Source organism: Fukomys damarensis, unplaced genomic scaffold (genome assembly GCF_012274545.1).
Source record: "Fukomys damarensis isolate Sample0158 unplaced genomic scaffold, DMR_v1.0_HiC HiC_scaffold_12, whole genome shotgun sequence".
In the NCBI taxonomy this organism is placed as follows: Eukaryota; Metazoa; Chordata; class Mammalia; order Rodentia; family Bathyergidae; genus Fukomys; species Fukomys damarensis.
In genome coordinates this window covers 54,891,755-54,909,248 of record NW_022900924.1, presented here as the reverse complement: position 1 = coordinate 54,909,248, position 17,494 = coordinate 54,891,755, and the positions used below count along the sequence as shown (strand labels likewise).

The 17,494-nt window shown below is 37.7% G+C and overlaps 1 protein-coding gene and 1 pseudogene across 2 annotated transcripts in view; one reads left to right on the top strand and one right to left on the bottom strand.

The window, feature by feature from the left end:
- Setd2 (SET domain containing 2, histone lysine methyltransferase) overlaps positions 1-17,494 on the bottom strand; it is a 113,544-nt gene that overhangs the window by 75,933 nt on the left and 20,117 nt on the right. For both annotated transcript variants that reach the window (XM_010624335.3, XM_033762615.1), the window contains 4 exons: positions 16,318-16,333; positions 9,668-14,004; positions 6,170-6,301; positions 3,668-3,796 (listed from right to left, as the gene is read on the bottom strand). In XM_010624335.3, the coding sequence (XP_010622637.1) occupies positions 3,668-3,796; positions 6,170-6,301; positions 9,668-13,959 (4,553 nt within the window). In that variant the 5' untranslated portion in view covers positions 13,960-14,004; positions 16,318-16,333. Of the gene's footprint in view, positions 1-3,667; positions 3,797-6,169; positions 6,302-9,667; positions 14,005-16,317; positions 16,334-17,494 lie in introns of those variants that run through there.
- On the top strand, positions 318-1,028 carry LOC117285680 (annotated as a pseudogene).

Below are 17,494 nucleotides of genomic sequence, written 5' to 3'. Positions count from 1 at the left end.
TTCTGGGTTCAAGCACTACACAAAAGAAGGTGGGGAGAAAGGAAGAGAAGGAGAGAAGCAAGTTAAATACAGCAGCTCTTGGGCTGGGATTTAGCTCCGCGGTGCCACCGCCTGCCTCATAAGCACAAGGACCCAAGGTTCAGTCCCCTGTACCAAACACCCTCCCCCAAAAAATAAACCCAGCAGTTCTTCTGCCACCTCTATTCTCAAGGATCTCTAATGATGTTAAAAGTCTAATCTAGGCTCCAGCTTGGCAGGTGGCCTCACTGCCCAGGGTAGAACACAACGATGGAATTTGCAAAACAGAGCTACGCAAAATGGTGTTAGAAGAGACTTATTTGTACAGAGATAATCCTACATTTTTATTTCACACCAGTGAACTGTAAAAGGATAGAGGTAATTATTACCTGATTTTTTTTTTTTTTTTTTTTAGTACCGAGGATCAAACTTGGGACCTTGCACTTGCGAGGTAGGTGGTGGCACCACTGAGCTAAATTACCCTGCCTGAGGTAATTACTAAAAAAAAAAAAAATCCATCAAAAAGGGCATAAAGCAGAAGTTTCCTGGATGTAGCCCAAAGGTAAAATGGTGGCTGCCTGCCTATGCCACAGACTGCAAAAGTTTTATAAGTACCTCCAATGAAAGAATATGAAGTAGCAACTTTTTACACCATGTAATCTCATTTAGGTCTAACCCTAACCCTAACTATAGCAGCATACTGGAGCCTTTCAGGGAAAAAAAAAACAAACAACTTGGAATAAAAGTGAAGGAAACTATGTTTAACAAACTTTTCATTCTTATACAGGTAGAAAGGGACAATGTAGATCATTGATGGTCCAAATAAATGAAAACTACTCTGAGGATCTCATACTTAAAGATATTGAAAAAGTCTTGATGAGCTCAAATTGGACAAAATTCCAAAATCAAAGCCAAGGAGTGAAAGCTTCTCTTGTGAGCCAGTTGGAGATCTGACTTCTTTAAGTGAACCACCCAAAGGACTTGGCTTTGGTGTACAAACAGGTCTTTAATTTAGATTCAACAATATATTTATCACTGGGGAAAAAAAAAGTCTTTAATTTACATTCAACTGTACATGTCACTGGAGCAGACCGAGCTATAAAGCAAGTTCAAGGCTGGTGTGGACTATTTAGCCTGTTGTCAAAAGAAGAAAAAGAGAAAAGAAAAAAAAATTAAGACCTTTTCTGACTACATATTATGAGTTCTGCCTTACACTTAAGAAATAATTATGGTTAACCTCTCTGGCTTCTTTCAGTTACCTATTACCCACCTCCTTGTACCAGGGATCAAACTCAGAACCTCACGCTTTGGAGGTAAGCACAGCACCACTGAGCTAAATCCCTGGCCCTGTTACCTTATAACTTTCCTTGAAGATCTAAAAGTTCACTCTTATCAATGACTTCAACTACTGGCTCTACACAGAGAAACACTTCACTATGCTTTGCTCCCAAATTCTGACCTGAAATTGCCTGCCTGAAAGATTTTAGCCCTCAAAATAAACATGTCCTAACACTACTGAAGATTTTAAAAAATGCAAATCTTTTGTTTACAACATACTGACATAATCAAAATTCTTATCACCACCCAGGGATGGTGGTGCACGCCTGTAATCCCAGCACTCGGGAGGCTGAGGTAGGGAAGATCACTGTGAGTTCAAGACCAGCCAGGGCTACACAGTGAGTTCCAGGTCAGTCTCAACTACATAGTGATACCCTGTCTCAAAAAACAAACAAAATTATTATCAAAAAAGAAATTAATCTGGCCAATTGAAAGAATTAAATTTTCTTAATGTAGAAAAATTTAAAGATGTGTATTTGTGCACATCTGTGATAGCAGCCTATCACAAACGTATTTAGGCCTCAATAACAAAAATCAAATTACTTAAGGCTATATCTCTAGAGTCAAATCAGTATCTTAACAACCACAACTTAATTTTCCTTTCTAACCAACCTCTAAGTAAAGCCGAAAGATGACAAAATTCAAAGTCCTATGCAATGTCTGGCTCTCCAGTTCTAGGATTCATAACCTCCTTTGAGAAAAAGAAACAACTTATCATAGGCTGCCTTCTGAATTGTGATAGTGGCTACAAAGCCAGGATGTAAAAACTCACAGGGAAAAAAATTCTTCTATTCCCTCTTTTACCAAAAGCCAAATTCTGCTCCTTGAATTTGATCATTTAAAGGTCAATGATGCCAAGCCACATAGGTATTATGCTCACTTGACAGATTAAGAAAGATGGGAGTTTTAGCCAGGCATGGTAATAGCCTACAATCCCAGCACTATGGGAAGCTGAGGCAGGAGAATCACAAGTCCTGGGCAACTTAACAAGATCCTGCCTTGGAATTAAAAAAGAATTTTTTTTTAAAGGTCTAGGGATGTAGCTAAAAGGTGTGTGTGAGAGAAAGAGAAAAGATGGATATGAAAATCATTTTCTATCTACGCAATAAAAATAAGACATACAAAGATTCAAGTCAGAAATCCAAATTACTGCCTTCATTACCCAGCTGTTCTGAGTCTCCGCCATAAAAAGACCACCCCACCCACCCATATCCCCACACCCCATTCCAACTCCCATTTCAATTTCCAACCAAGGGTAAACATATGCTTACAGGGTTCTGAAAGAACAGTTGTGCTTGAGTAACTTAATCCAGCAAATGTTTTATTTTATTTGCTCCTTTTCTTCCATTTATGTATGTTTAAATCATTTCAACCATAAACACGTGTAATATTTAAATATAAAGTAAAAGGGACTCAACTTTTACTAAGAATAAACATGGAAAAAATAATAATAAATATGGGCCAGGGATTTAGCTTAGTGGTTCTGCCGCCTGCCTTACAAGCACAAGGGCCCAAGTTCAATTCCTGGTACAACAGGAAAAAAAAAAACCCACAAAGAATATTTAAACATGCTATAGATTAGAAAACTAGATGTTTCAAGGTAGAAAATAAAGTGAATCTTTCATTGCATTACTTTTAAAGGTTACATGAGTGAGAGAACCTATTTCTTTCAACAAATGTTTCCTGTGTATCTACCAAGCTGGCTTTAATGTTCTACATTGATAAGTCTCAGATAATCTACTCTTATCCCAACTCAACTGAATGAACATTAATAGATTTTGTGCTAATTCCTTTTTTATATGATCTCACAGCAATTTCGGGGATCTACAGCAAACAGTATGGCTTGCAATTACAGAAAACGTAACTATCTACCTAGGTATGTGAGAAGAAAGGAGCTGCCCTTATCCAAATGTCACAAGTGACAAAGTATTTTTCTGGTCTACAGAAAGAGGTTCTTTATTTCCTAGAAGTCAGTTTTAAAAATAGTTCACAGGGCCAGGGATTAAGCTCAGTGGCATGCTGCCTGCCTCATAAGCACAAGGTCCTGAGTTTGACAACCGGTACCACAAAAAAAAGAGGAGGTACCAAATGATCATTCTGTACAATAACCAACATTTAACTTCAGTGCAACAGAGAAGTCATTTTCCTACAAGACATCTAACCAGGCTTGTCAGCAACTTTTAATACAGTGATTAAAACGTAACTTATGAGGTAGGGGGGATTTAGCCCAGTGGTTCTGCCACCTGCCTTACAAGCACAAGGACTCAAGTTCAAACCCCAGTACCAAAAAAACCAAACAAACATAACTTACGAAGGAAGATCTTTGGCAGCTCTTAAGCCCCAACCTTTCTTTTCTGTAAGAATAACTTCCACATCTGCATGCTGTTTTCTCTGAAACCGTCTATTGGAACAGTAATCCCCATTTGGACACCGAGAAGAACTGAAATAAGAAACAGGTGAAAATTAATTCTTTAAGCAGCAGAAGAACCAAAACACCCTCACTAGCACGTGTCATAGTGTGTGTATATGTGTATACACACACACAGAGATGCATCTTTATGGCGTAATAAGTGCATTTGTAGCTATCCTCCAAGTCAGCCTTCCTGAATAAGTCTTTCCATCACAAAGGGATTTTTGTAGAATTAAGTGTCTACATTGTTACTCAGCCAAACATAATTAAAATATAGCCTTGTCATTTGGTGACCACCACAAAGGTCTGCCTACCACTCCCTAGTGTTTAGAATGCTGTTCCAGGGTATATACAAGCTACAACACTTTAACAACTATGCAGAGTTAACTTACTTTCTTCCTTTATATGTATCGATTTGTTTTTTTGCTTCTGTTTCTCATTATTGGAAACAGAACCCAAAACCTTCATACTGAGATACACCCTGAATCCCAGATTCCCTCCTTTTTAAAACAACTTTTTACGGTGAGGCAGCATTTCACTAAATTACCCAGTCTAGGCTCTAACCTGAGATCCTCCTGCCTCAGCCACGCAGAGTTCTGGGATTACAGGCATGCACCCAGCTCTTTTTTTTTTTTTTCTTCTCTTGAGACAGAATCCTTGCTATGTAGTTTAGGCTGGACTTGAACTTACTATGTAGCCCAGTCTAGCCTCCAACTCACAGTGATCCTCACTATCAGCCTCCTGAGTGCTGGGATTACAGGCCAGTGCACATCTCGGCTTAACTACTTTACCTACATTTGAGAGAAACCAAAGTCATTATTAAACATAGCCTTGTTCGGGATAAATGCAATATAACAGTGACAGGCTCTTCAATGGATCCAAGAATGAAACACTCACTGAAATCTTAATATTCTAAAACTGTTCGCTATCAAGTGTGTTTATGGAAGGGTGGGGTTGTTTTGTTTTTTGAGACAGGGTCTTGCTAGGTAGTCCAGGCTGAGATACGTCTATTTTTACAATATTGTAACATGAACCAAAACAAAACCTGAGCTTTTGGGGGACCTTCATTGATATTTAAAATAAGTTCCCTACACTATCACCTTAATATTTTGGGGATTTTTGACACCAGGGATTGAACTCAAGACCTTGCACTTGCAAGGCAGGCTGTGGCACCACTGAGTCTCACCGTCCCTAAACTTAATATTTTTCCCATGATAAAAACATGAAGGCCAGGGATTTAGCTCAGTGGTGCTGCCACCTTCCTCACAAGTGCAAGGTCCCAAGTTCAATCCCCTGTGTGTGTGTGTGTGTGTGTGTGTGTGTATGTGTGTGTGTGTATGAATAAAACATTTCCTTGATCAGTTTGGTTAAAAAATTTTATCAAACTTTATTTTGGTACAATGCTGGGGATTGAACCACGGCCTTCTATACTCCAGAAAAATACTCCACCACTGAGTTATTTACTTCTTACCACACATTTTTAATGTGAAGATGTTTACAATTTTAAAACTTTAGTGCTTCATGCTTGGGCTGGGGATTTATTTAGCTCAGTGGTTCAGTGGCCTGCCTTGCAAGCGCAAGGACCCGAGTTCAATACTCGGTACCAAAAACAAAAAACAAAAAACTTTAAACCAGGTATGGGGGCAACACCTGTAATCCCAGTACTCAGGAGGCTGAAGCAGAAGGACCACTGCGAGTTTGAGGCCAGCCTAAGCTACATAATAAGTTCAAGGTCAGCCAGAACTGCATAGTGAGATTAGTGAGATCCTGTCTCAAAAAAAAACTAAAAGCATAATTAAGTAGGTATGTATACACCTCTGATTAGGTCTGATTAGCAAATTCAAGAAAGTACATATAATATGAGAAGGAGAAAAGTATCTACTTAGGTGGGCAAAAGCATTAAAAGGATTGAGGTTTGGGAGATGAAGACATTCCAACTTCATATATTTTTGAAATGTTAGGGTTTTCTCTCATTTTATGGTGAAAGCTAAATACCAACATTTACTTCCCACAACACAAACACTACAAAAGAAAAACAGGGGGACTGAATAAAAACTAATACTATTATATTAGCATTAATAATAGGATTGCATAAAGCACTTAAAATGTGCCAGGGGACCAGGGATTTAGCTCAGTGCTTCTGCTGCCTGCCTTGTAGGCACAAGGTCCCAAGTTCGATCCCTGGTACCAAAAAAAAAAAAAAGTGCCAGGTACTAAGATATAATATACAATTCATGGGAGATTTATCTCTTTATTAATGTTTCCAATTATACACTGGAGATTTTATTACTCATAAATATTCATCTATAAATTGGAAAAAAGGTGACATTTTACTCATTCACAACTGTTAGTATTTATAAACATTTAATAGAAGAGTTAAAGACAGCATTTTAATTTACTTACCATTCAATCATGAGAAGACGATTAAGACAATCTTCCCCACATGCTATTTCACCTTGAGCTCTTTCATCTTTGGAAAGAGGTGTACACTCACATTGCATTCGCTTAATGTCCCGGTGGGATTTATTCTTCTTTCTATTGAGTAAATTTTCATGAAAAATTGTTAATAAATCTCCTGGAGATGACATATGAGACAACTAATGACATTATTTAACAGTTAGAATGAACACAATACTATATAATAAATTATATAATACTAAACATTGATAAATGTAATATTGAGATTTAACACATTAATTTTACATTTTATGATTTCCATACATCATTCAAAAGAAAGAAAACATCTAATCACTAGCATCTGTAAGACTAAACCCTCTAAGAAGTACATGGCAAAAAAATAACACATGCAACCTTAACCTTGGCAGATAGGAAGATAGAATAAGTTTAAATCTATCATTCTACAATACGCCCCTTCTTTCCTAGTTCAGGTCAGCTAAGCCCCAGATTCTGGGCAGTTTCAAATGTTAAAAGTCATATTGAGCTCAAGAGTTTCAAATAATGACATAGATGGTTACAGTTTAAGAATCAGGCCATGGGTGGTGGCACATGCCTATATCCAGCCCTTGGGACATTGAGGCAGGAGGATGGCTATGAGTTCAAAGCCAGGCTGCACTACAAAGTGAGACTGTCTCAAAAAAAAAAAAAAAAAAAAAAATCAGACCTCTAGCTGGGTGCAATGGCAGGAGGATCACAAATTTGAGTCCAACCTAGGAAATTTAGCAAAACCCATCTGGAAATAAAGGGGTGGGGGAGGGGGCACACTATGGATGCAGTTCAGTGCAAAAGCTCTGGATCCAATCCGCAGCACTTAAAAAATTGAAAAATGAGACTTCATGAAGAACAAATAATTGTTGAAGTATAAGATCGAGGAAAATAGAAGTTGCTAAATAAGAATTTTTAACTAAGAGCTTTAAGAGTTTCATTCAACCACATTTTTTAGAAAATCCATTAGTATTGTCACACTTGTTTAAAAATGAATGGTAATCATACTTTTTTAAAAAAACCGAACAGGGGCCGGGGATTTAGCTCAGTGGTTCCGGTGCCTGCCTCGCAAGCACAAGGACCCGAGTTCAATCCCTAGTACAAAAAAAAAAATCAAACAATCGGACAGAGAAGGACACAATGGCACATGCCTGCAGTCCAAATTACTTGGGAGGATAAGGAAGGAGAATCGTTAGAGCCCAGGAGTTCAGGGTCAGCATGGACAATAAAACAAGCAAGACCTCACTTGGAATGAATGAAACAAAGAAAATTTAAAAGAATAATCAAAGATTTTAGAGGCAAAATTTTCTCAACGCCACACAAACTTATGCTAGAGGAGAAAGAAAACTGTTGAAATTTGTTTGGAATCATAAAAACCTATGCCAGGGATTGTAAAGCAAAAGTGAACATGTGATTTTGGCATTTTTGCTGTAGTCTATTTTTTTGTTTGTTGAGACAGGGTAATGGTAGGTAGTTCAGGCTATCCTTAAACTCACTATGTAGTCCAGGCCGGCCTTAAACTCTTGGCAATCCTCCCGCCTCATTCTCCAGAGTGCTTTTAACCCTGGTCAAAATTTTAAGAAGAAAATCAAGGATGGTCAAAAAAGACCTGCTTGAGATTAGGAAACTATCAATCAGGCAATGAAGAACTCAGCTGTTTTTTATAAGTAGCCATCATAACTTCCTATTACCTGCTTTGATCTTTAACACTTGTTTTACCCTAGTTCATTTTATAAAGTACCTATGGAATATTGTGATTGTTTCAACAAAGTTTAGGTGAAAAGAATTATTCCTCTGGATCAACTAAAGATACAATTCATTAATACGAGTATACTTAACCTAAAAATGAAGAAAATAACTCATTTGCAAGTATTTCAAAAGGAGCTGTAGTTTTGATGACTCGGCAGGTTTATTTTTATTGCTTCAAAGGCCTGAGTTGGCTAACAGGCACAGATTTTTGCAATAAGTATTTTCATTAGATGTAAGATTTAATTTTTTTTATTACACTCATATTATATTTCACAAGAATTTGTTGGCAACTCCTAAATGCCTAGCATATAACACAGCTTACATTCTTTTAAAAGACCCTGTAAATTTCATCAACCTATTCAGATAATTCCTAAAAGACACTGCTTGAGATACCCAATATTTTGGACCAAAACTTAATTTACAACTAGGTGTAAAATGTACCAATAAACTTAATGGAAAAAACACTAGGTGTACATGAACATAGCTGAATAGGCTCTCTACAACAGAAAATAATTTCTGGTGGTACCTAACTATACATGAAATCTTTGACATTATCTACATAGTCAAAAATTTCTTTGACCTAACAAAATTTTGACTATGTTTAAAACAATGACAGGTTGACTCTCAACTTGGAGGAAAATTTCCAAGAGGAGAGAATGGGTAGGTAGTGAAGTATATATACACATATATAGTACATATATACATAGATCAAATCAACATATATTTATATGGAGAAAATAGGATTAAGGGCTCTAAGTTAGTTTTATAAGCTGAGAAGCTCTGCTCTAGAGGACTATGTTTTCATTACCCATTTACTTTCATACCTTCCTTCACATTAGAGATTTTTGATAATCATTTTACCATTTCTGGTTTGTTTGGTTGTGGGGGGGGGTACCAGGAACCAAACTCAGGGCCTTGCTCTTGCCAAGGTATGCACTACACTGCTGAGCTACATCACCAATCATTTTACCTTTTCTAAAATATTACACTGTTAACAAATTTAATCTATTAAGAATACATTAAAACAACTGACAGGGCCAGGGATTTAGCTCAGTGGTGCCACCCAAGTTCAATTCCAGGTATCAAAAGAAAAAACTGACAAAAAATTCTGCTGTGATGTAGCTCCTGCTTTATAAAAGTACATATATTTCATTGTGCACATTTTGGAAAAAAGAACAAAAACCCAACACACCGCTTTTTCTTTCACTAAGAGCAGGCTATTTTGCTGGAGTTTAATTTCACTTTCAGCCATCCTTTTCATTAAAAAGTAATTTGAGTAACACTGAGCTAGCTTAAATTATACTTTTAAAATAAAAAAAAGTAATGAGAGGAAAAAAATTAAAACATCCCCATTCTTGGGAGAGGAATAAATAAATATGGAGAAAGAAATCTATACTAGGGCTGGGGATTTAGCTGAGGGGCACTGTGCCTTCCTTGTAAGCGCAAGGTCCTGGGTTCGAACCCTGGTACAAGAAAAGAATCATACTACCACATCCAAATAGTCAACAATACTGGTACCAAAAAAAAAAAAAAAAAAAAGAAGAAGAAGAAAAGAATCACACTACCACATTCAAATAGTCAACAATATTCTGTTTCCATTTTATCAAAGAACTCTAGTCCCATCTGAAGTCTAGAAAAGCTTTTTTTTTTAAAGCTCACTTTTTAAAAATGAAAGCTGAAACTTTCCCAACAAATATTAAGTAGGCTCACCTTTCTGTTAAATAAACATTTTCTTCAATAAGGTCAAAGTAACAAGGCATCTTCCCTTGCTTGGCACATTCCTTCCATCGCTGTGGGTCTCTGAAGTCATCCATGACACAGGAAGGCCCAATGAGGTCTGAACCTGGGGGCACTGATGTCTCTCCCTGCTCTATATCCACTCTAACTTTCTTTCTGTCCTGAAGCTCACCATCACTTTCAGAATCACTCTCCAATTCCTGTCTCCGTTTTTTAGGAGGCCCTCGATCTTTAATATCACTTTTTTCTAGGTTTTTTGAAAAATCTTTTCTTTCATTTACAGCTAGAGAGTCCCTAATGGAATTGCTGCTTATTTCAGGTGCTTGCACTGACCCCTTGTCCTTCTGAAGGGACAGAAGAAATGTATTAGACTGGCTTAAAAAGTGAGATTCACCCCGTTGATCCCAATTCTCTTCCTCTTCACGATCATCTGTTAGGGAATCTGGAACCTGCCCCTGAATTCGGTCATAAGCGACCCCAGATCCAGGAGGTCTACCTGCTGATCTTGGATCCCAGTAGCCGTTGCCTTGCCAGTAGTTACGGCTCCCACCATATTGTTCTGCACTTTGCTGATACTTGTGTGCACCACAGGCTCCATAGCTGCTGTCAGGTTGCGGATACGTGGTAGTAGGCTTTTCGTGTTGAGAGAAGTTCCACCCTAGGGTTCTGAGATCTTCTGATGAGTGCAAGCCATCCATACAGGAGATAGCACAAGAAAAATTTAAATCTGTTTTTCCAAGTCTACTATCTGGCCTGTTAAGGAAAGAGGTCTGTTGCCGTGATTTACTTGGGATATCTTCAAAATCATCAGAAGAATAAACTGGTAATTCTTCTTGTTGCCTAAAGGATGTTTTGGCTTTTATTATTTCTTCTGAGTTTGAGCGGCCCAGGAGGTCAGATTTCACATCTGTATGACTTGTACTATCAACGCCATCACTCTGAGAATGAGCAATTTCAGGCAGGTGATTATCTAGTTGTTTTCTGCTGGACTGTATAAAAGAAATTTCTAGATTCTTCTCTGTACCTTTATGAAAGAAGAACTTTTCCGTTTGAGGACAGCCTTTACTTGCTATACTCTCAAATTTTTCCTCATATGAATGTCTCCTTGACTCTACTCTCTCATCTTCCCAATGGTCGGAATAATGTTTATAACTCTGACTGCTCCGAGAAGAACATGGACTTGTTTCTTCCATAGGCAAAGTAGAATTCTTTGGCACAACCACAACAGATTGGAGACGGTTTCTTGGAATACTGCTGTCATCAGAATCTGTATCTTCCGAATCACTTTCATCACTTGAACTTTCAGAGGAACCAGAATAATCTTCATGGACAGTAGATACAATTTCAGGAGCATGACCACTACTGTCACATTTTAAGGCGTAAGTTATACCATCATTGTCTTCCATAGTTAAATTTAAATCACAAGAAGAAAGTACAACTTCTGAGTCATCAGATGTATGTGCATGCCCCCTTCCTTCATCTAAAGAGTTATCTGGTCTTCCTCTTCTATCAGGCAATATGGAATTCCCTTCTTCTGGAAGCTCCTGCAAACATTTCCCAGAGAGCCCATTATTATGCCTGTTTTCCCAACAAGCAAATGCCTTTACTGAATGAGAAAAGCCACTACCTACATCTACCATTTTTTCTTTCCCTGCATGCTTAAAAACCTCTGTGCATTTTTTACTCTTCAGCAGTCCATCCAGAACCGGAGATGTGTTCTTACCACATGGCAATAGTGTCAAACTGTCCATTTTTATTCCTGGTGGAAGACTCTGAAGAGATGAACCAATACTTGAACTCCCAATAGATTCATATAAATCATCCAAATGATTAACAGAAGCCGAACTAGTGCTACCAACACTCTGTTTATTTTCTTCACATGTAAATTTTGAGTGCTGATCTGTCAGATTTCTCTTATCACATACAACTGTTTTTGACTCCAAATGCACATTCATAAAGCTATTTGAAGAAATCTTCGCAACTGATGGCTCAGTATTTTCAGCTTCAGAATAACATAAAGGGTTACTATCATCTGCAGTACAATATCTATCTGAATCTTTGGTTTTGCAACAAGAAACTCTCACATCAACTAGCTCCTTTACTGTTTTGGAATAATCTGTAGTCATAACTGGCAAAGACACGATGCTATCATTGCATAGCGACACCAAAGGTTCTGTTTCTTTAAATGGACTTTGTGACTTACTATGCTGCATAGGAGTGTCCTCCAAGTCTTTTTCCCTGCACCTAATATTCTGAAATCCATTTGATGAAGACATGCATGCTTTGACTGAAGGAGATACCTCTGATCCAGTAACACTATCATCAGATGTCATCAAAACAGCATCAGTTTTAGAAGTGCAAAATGTTGTCACATCAGATTCTGCCCCAGGAGATCCATTTATATTTAATTCAATGGGACAAAAGTTTCTTAATTTATCATTCCTCGCTTTAGATAAGGAGTCCAATTCTTTAATACTATCACGTCCTACAAATTCTGACTTAAAAGTAGGTGATTCATCTAGCTTTTTGAAAGTAGGTGAATCATTTAACCGATTTGATGGAGATGGAGACCCAGTCTTTTCTCTTTCAGGAATTTTAATAACTGTTCTTAATTCACTACCTTTTGAATAAGGAGTCTGTAAACTAAAAGAATGAGACTGTTTGCTTTCTTCATTTAATTCTGTACAACAGAAAGAATTTTTAAATTTCTCAGACTTGGGTACAGACTTTGAAAGGGCAGATTTATAACGGGAAGTACTATATTCGTGTTTGGAATATGAGGGCCCCCAACGGAATCCCAGATCACTAGGAGGAGAACATCTTTTTATTGCTTCATTTTCTGAAGTCCTTTTGGAGTCTCTCTCTAGTTTGGAAGAATACTTTCCTCTTCTCTCTATCTCTAAGTAAGAGGTCTCAGTTTTGCAGTCTCGATCAAACTTAGAATAAGATGATGTTCTCAGGTCTCTGTAAGAAGAATGAGATGAGGTGCGCCTTGAGTATGTCTTCTTATATTCATCTTCAGAGTCGGAACTCTCTCGTCCCCTGTTATCTGTATAAGGCCGAGAATAGCGTGTCCTCTCTCGATAAGGGGAACTCCTATGGTAGCGTCGATCAGAGTCATAATAATGAGATCGCTCTGACCGGGAATAGGATAGACCAGCTCTAGACCCTCTGTCAGATCTGGAACGAGATCTGCTCCGCCTTCGCTCTCTTTCTGATCTACATCGGGAAGATATATACCGAGTATCTCTTTCAAGTTTTGAGTGGCTAAAATATTTATCTTCTCTTTCTGTTTTAGATCTTGAAGATTTTCCTAAATCTTCACTTTTTAAAGGTGCTGAGCTCTTTTTTATCTCTCTTTCCTTTTCAATGCTTGCTGAAATTTTTAAATCATGTGATCTTTGACTGGAGGAAGTCCGTACAGAATCTTCATCAGATTCTGAGCCAAGAAATGTGCCTTCAAATTGTGAATATTTCTTCTTAGAAACTGGTTTTTTGGAGCTCAGACTAATCTTAGAACTATCTGGAATTTCTTCATCCTTCCCAATATGGGAATCTTCTTTTTGGGAAGGAGTCTCTACTTGATCATTCAGGTTGTGAGTTATGTGTTCTTCTGAACTGTTAGATATAATGTCCTGCTTAGTATCCACTTCTAAAGACTCTTTTACAAGTGTAACTGATGGTTCTTTCAGACTTCTAACTGCTACATCTACTGGTAAGGATAGTGGTGCTGCTGTTAGAACTGTTACTGGTATGTGTGGCGAGGCCACTGGCTCTGTTATTGGTGCTGGTGATGAGGGTGTTGTAGCTTGGGGAGGTGGAGGTGGTGGAGGTGGAGATGAAGGTGGTGAGTCTACAGTTGTTGACTCTGCTATGACTGCTGGTAATTGTACTGTGGGAGATGGAGATGCTACTGCTGAGGTAGTAGCCAGCAGTGGCCTGGATGTTACATGAAGCAGATGCTTTTTAAAATGAATTTTGCCCAATTCTACTCTTGATTTTGGTGGGGAAGATTCTTCTGTAGTAACTAAGGTATCTCCAATGTCCACTTTAATTTTAGGAATTGAGTCTACTTGAGATAAAGCAGGAGAATTTGGAGTATCGTTTTGTTTTTCATTGCCAAGTGCAGTGAGAAACCTATTCTGCAAAGTTTTTTTTGTAAGGCTGAAGCTAAATGACACCTTCTGTCGTCCTTGTTCCTCCAAATTAACTTTTGTCTTGGTGCCTTTGGGCAAAAATCGACTAGAAGCAACACCTTTGAACATTGGTCCTTTGATGAAACCTGTTTTCTGCACACTTTCAATCTTTGCCTAAAATAAATGAAATAAACAATTACTAATTCAATAAATAATAGTACTTTCAAATGGTTACCATCATACTTTAAAATGATTATCAGTCAGGAAAAATTTTTTTGGTAATAACAGAATGAATTTTATCATGCTACAGATTTTTTTCAACTACTATGGAAATTTTCAAACATATTCAATGATATAGAGGATAGTGTAATACACCACTAAATATCCACTCCCACCTTGAACAGTTACCCATATTTTCCCACTCTTGCTTTTTCTTACATAAAAAGTATTTCATCTGGGCCGGGAATTTAGCTCAGTGGTTCCTCTGCCTGCCTCACAAATGCAAGGACCTGAGTCTGATCACGGTACCAAAAAAAAAAAAAAAAAAATTTTTTTTTAGACTTTTAAGTATTTAAAGGACATATATATAAAGGGCAGTAGCTAATATCTCAGTATGCAAAACAGTTTGTTCTTGTGTTCTGCCTGATAAGAAACAATAGAATCAAAACCTGTGGTATGCTGGCATCCCATATAATCAGTTGGGTGGAACATAAAAATATAGATCTGGGGCCCACACTCTGAGACTAATTCAGTAGCTCTAAGATGAAGTGAGAACATTTGTTTGGGGTGTTTGTTCTTATTTTCTTAGAAAGGGAAGGGGAATGACAAACATCGTAAGTGATCCTGAAAAGCTACTCAAGTAAACCCTGCTATAGAGCAATTTCTTAACTCTCATTCATTTTATACACAAGGTAACCAAATGAAGACCAGGCCTTCAGCCTTCTTGGAAATTATGTGCCTTAGCACATTGTCACTGTCTCTACCTGGGCCACACACACTTGGGTAATGCCAATTTATAGTCTGATATTGCCATATGAGCAATCAGAGAGTGATGCTTTTTCCTCCATTATTTGCCAAAGCATCAAAGGAAATAGTGCAAATTAGAAGTAAAAGGTATAACCTAGGTCAGTGGTGGTAAACCTATGGCACATATGCCACACTGGGCTGTTTATATCATTGAAAGCTCTAAAAGTTTCACCACCACTGACCTAGGTTGTAGAGAGGGAAAAAGAAAAAGAAGAGCAAGCCCTCCAACAGGGCTTTCTATACAGAGATTAAAAAAAGAAAAAAGAAAAATCTACAGCTACAAACTCAAGACTAAAGATGGTGTACTTGCCATCCAAAAAAATTTTCTAATGGATAATTTTTAATTAATTTTGGTTATTTAAGAGTAATTTTTGGGGCTGGGGATTTAGCTCAGTCGTACTGCATCTGTCTCACAAGTGCAAGGTCCTGAGTTTGATCCCTGGTGCCCCCCCAAAAGTAATTTTTCGCTTCAACATAGTGAAATCTGAAATCAGTTTTCAAAGTATATCATAACTATTAAAATGGGAAAATAAATGTTTTCACATACATTATCATAAAGTAGTAGTTTTCAAATTCTTTTAAAAAACAGAATCCACTTTTCAAAATAAATTTTAAATGGAAGCTCAATAGGTAAAAACTTATAAAATGTCTCCAGAGTTGGTTTCTTTGAACTTTCCAAGAATTTTTGAAGCCCTAATGTTTAAAAAACATTTTCTTAGCTGGGCACAGTAGCCCATACCTATAAATCTGGATGGGGCAGGAGGAAGGCAACTTCGAACATAGCCCGAGATAACTTCACAACTTAGCAAAATTGCCACAAAACAAAATATAAAAACTGGGCTATGGATGCAATCCAGTTCAAAGGCCCTGGGTTTAATCCCCAACATGACCAAGGGAAGGAAAGAGGGAGGGAGGGGGGTAAAAATCGCATACACAACATTTCTCACTGAACTGAGTTGCTATAGCTCCAAAAACAAAGTCAAGAAAGAAGTATTACTTTATTTCACATTCAAAATGATAGCTATACAGTAGACCCTTGACTTACAAACTCAACTTGTTCAAGAGGGGTGCTTGTAACTCAAGTTGGTCAATTGAAGGCTCAGACTCCTCTACACAGCCTTCAAAGTCTCGCTCCTTATTACTGCAGATCTCAGTGTCCTTAGACATTAGCCCAGGTATCTCAACCCCACAAAGAAAAAGATATTATAATTTTCCTTCCATAACTTTTTTAAGGGTTAAATCTGTATCTGATACCATCTGGAAGCACAAGCAGCCAGAATTCAGGTTGTAACTCAAGACTCTGAACTAAAATTTCAGTTGCAACACAAGTTGTTCATATGTCAGGCAGGTTGTAATTCAAGGGTCCACTGTAACTTTTTAAGTGTTTTCAGCTTTTACCCAGTTTCTAAAATACAGAGGTCAATCCCATAATCACTGAATGCCTAGTTAAATTATACTTACCTCATTTTCTTCTTCTCTATTTCCATCCAGCCAAGAAAACATGCAAAAGAATAAAAAAAAATTATAAATACTTGAAACTGATTGAAATGAAGGTTGGTCTTAAACCTGCTTAGTACCCATAAGTATATTTTATCTGAAATATCCATTCCATTGCCTCAGTTACATTTAGTTTAACAAAAATGAACTGAAAAAAACAAGATTGAAGATAACACCATGCTCTGTATTATGTGCTGGAGATCAGAGGTAAGTAGTTTCTTGCTCTTAAGAAACTCAGTTTCCAGCTGGGCATGGTGGCATGTCTATAATCCCAACATTCAGGAGGCTGAGGCAGGAAGATTGCAAATTCAAGGCCAGTCTGGGTGACACAGGGAGATTGTCTCAAAAAAGAAAATCAAAAAAAGAAAAACTTGTGCTTCCTTTACAGAATATAATTGTTACTAAAGTTCCTCCAAGAGAACAGAGCAAATACAAACCTAGAAAAACCTGCAATATAGTAACAAAGAAGAAAGTAAGCAACTAATTTAGTAGGAAGGTAGGAATACATCTTTCCTAAAGACAGGATTAGGGGGGTTTTTTTGCTTCTTTGCTTGTTTGGCGGTAGTGGGAACTGAATCCAGAGGTGCTCTATTAGTTGGCTGAGGTAATACACATCTGTAGTCCCAGCACTCAGAAGGCTGAGGCAGGAGGATCACAACTTCAAGGCCAGCCTGGAACATATAACAAGGCCTTGGCTCAAAAAAAACAAACAAGCAAGCAAGCAAACAAAAAAACCTGTACTGTATACCTAAAATGTACCAATAAACTCAATGAGAAAAAAATTGTACATATAAAAAAAAAAAAAAACTGGCTCAGTAAGTTGCCCAGGTGGCTTCAAACTCGTAGCTTTCCTGCCTTAGCCTCCCGAGATGCTGGAAACATAGGACTAGGCCACCAAACCTGATTAGAGGATTAATTTTGACTATGTAGGAGATCTTGCACAAGGGGGTCCCAGGCAATGGCACAGAATCTAATACATATGTACATATATTTATATTCATATTTAAAACATTTCAATATTTAGCTGGGCATGGTGACATACACCTGTAATCCTAGCACTTGGGCAGCCAAGGCAGAACGACCCTGAAGCTCAAGGCCAGCATGAGCTACACAGCAAGTTCAAAGCTAGCCTACTACATAG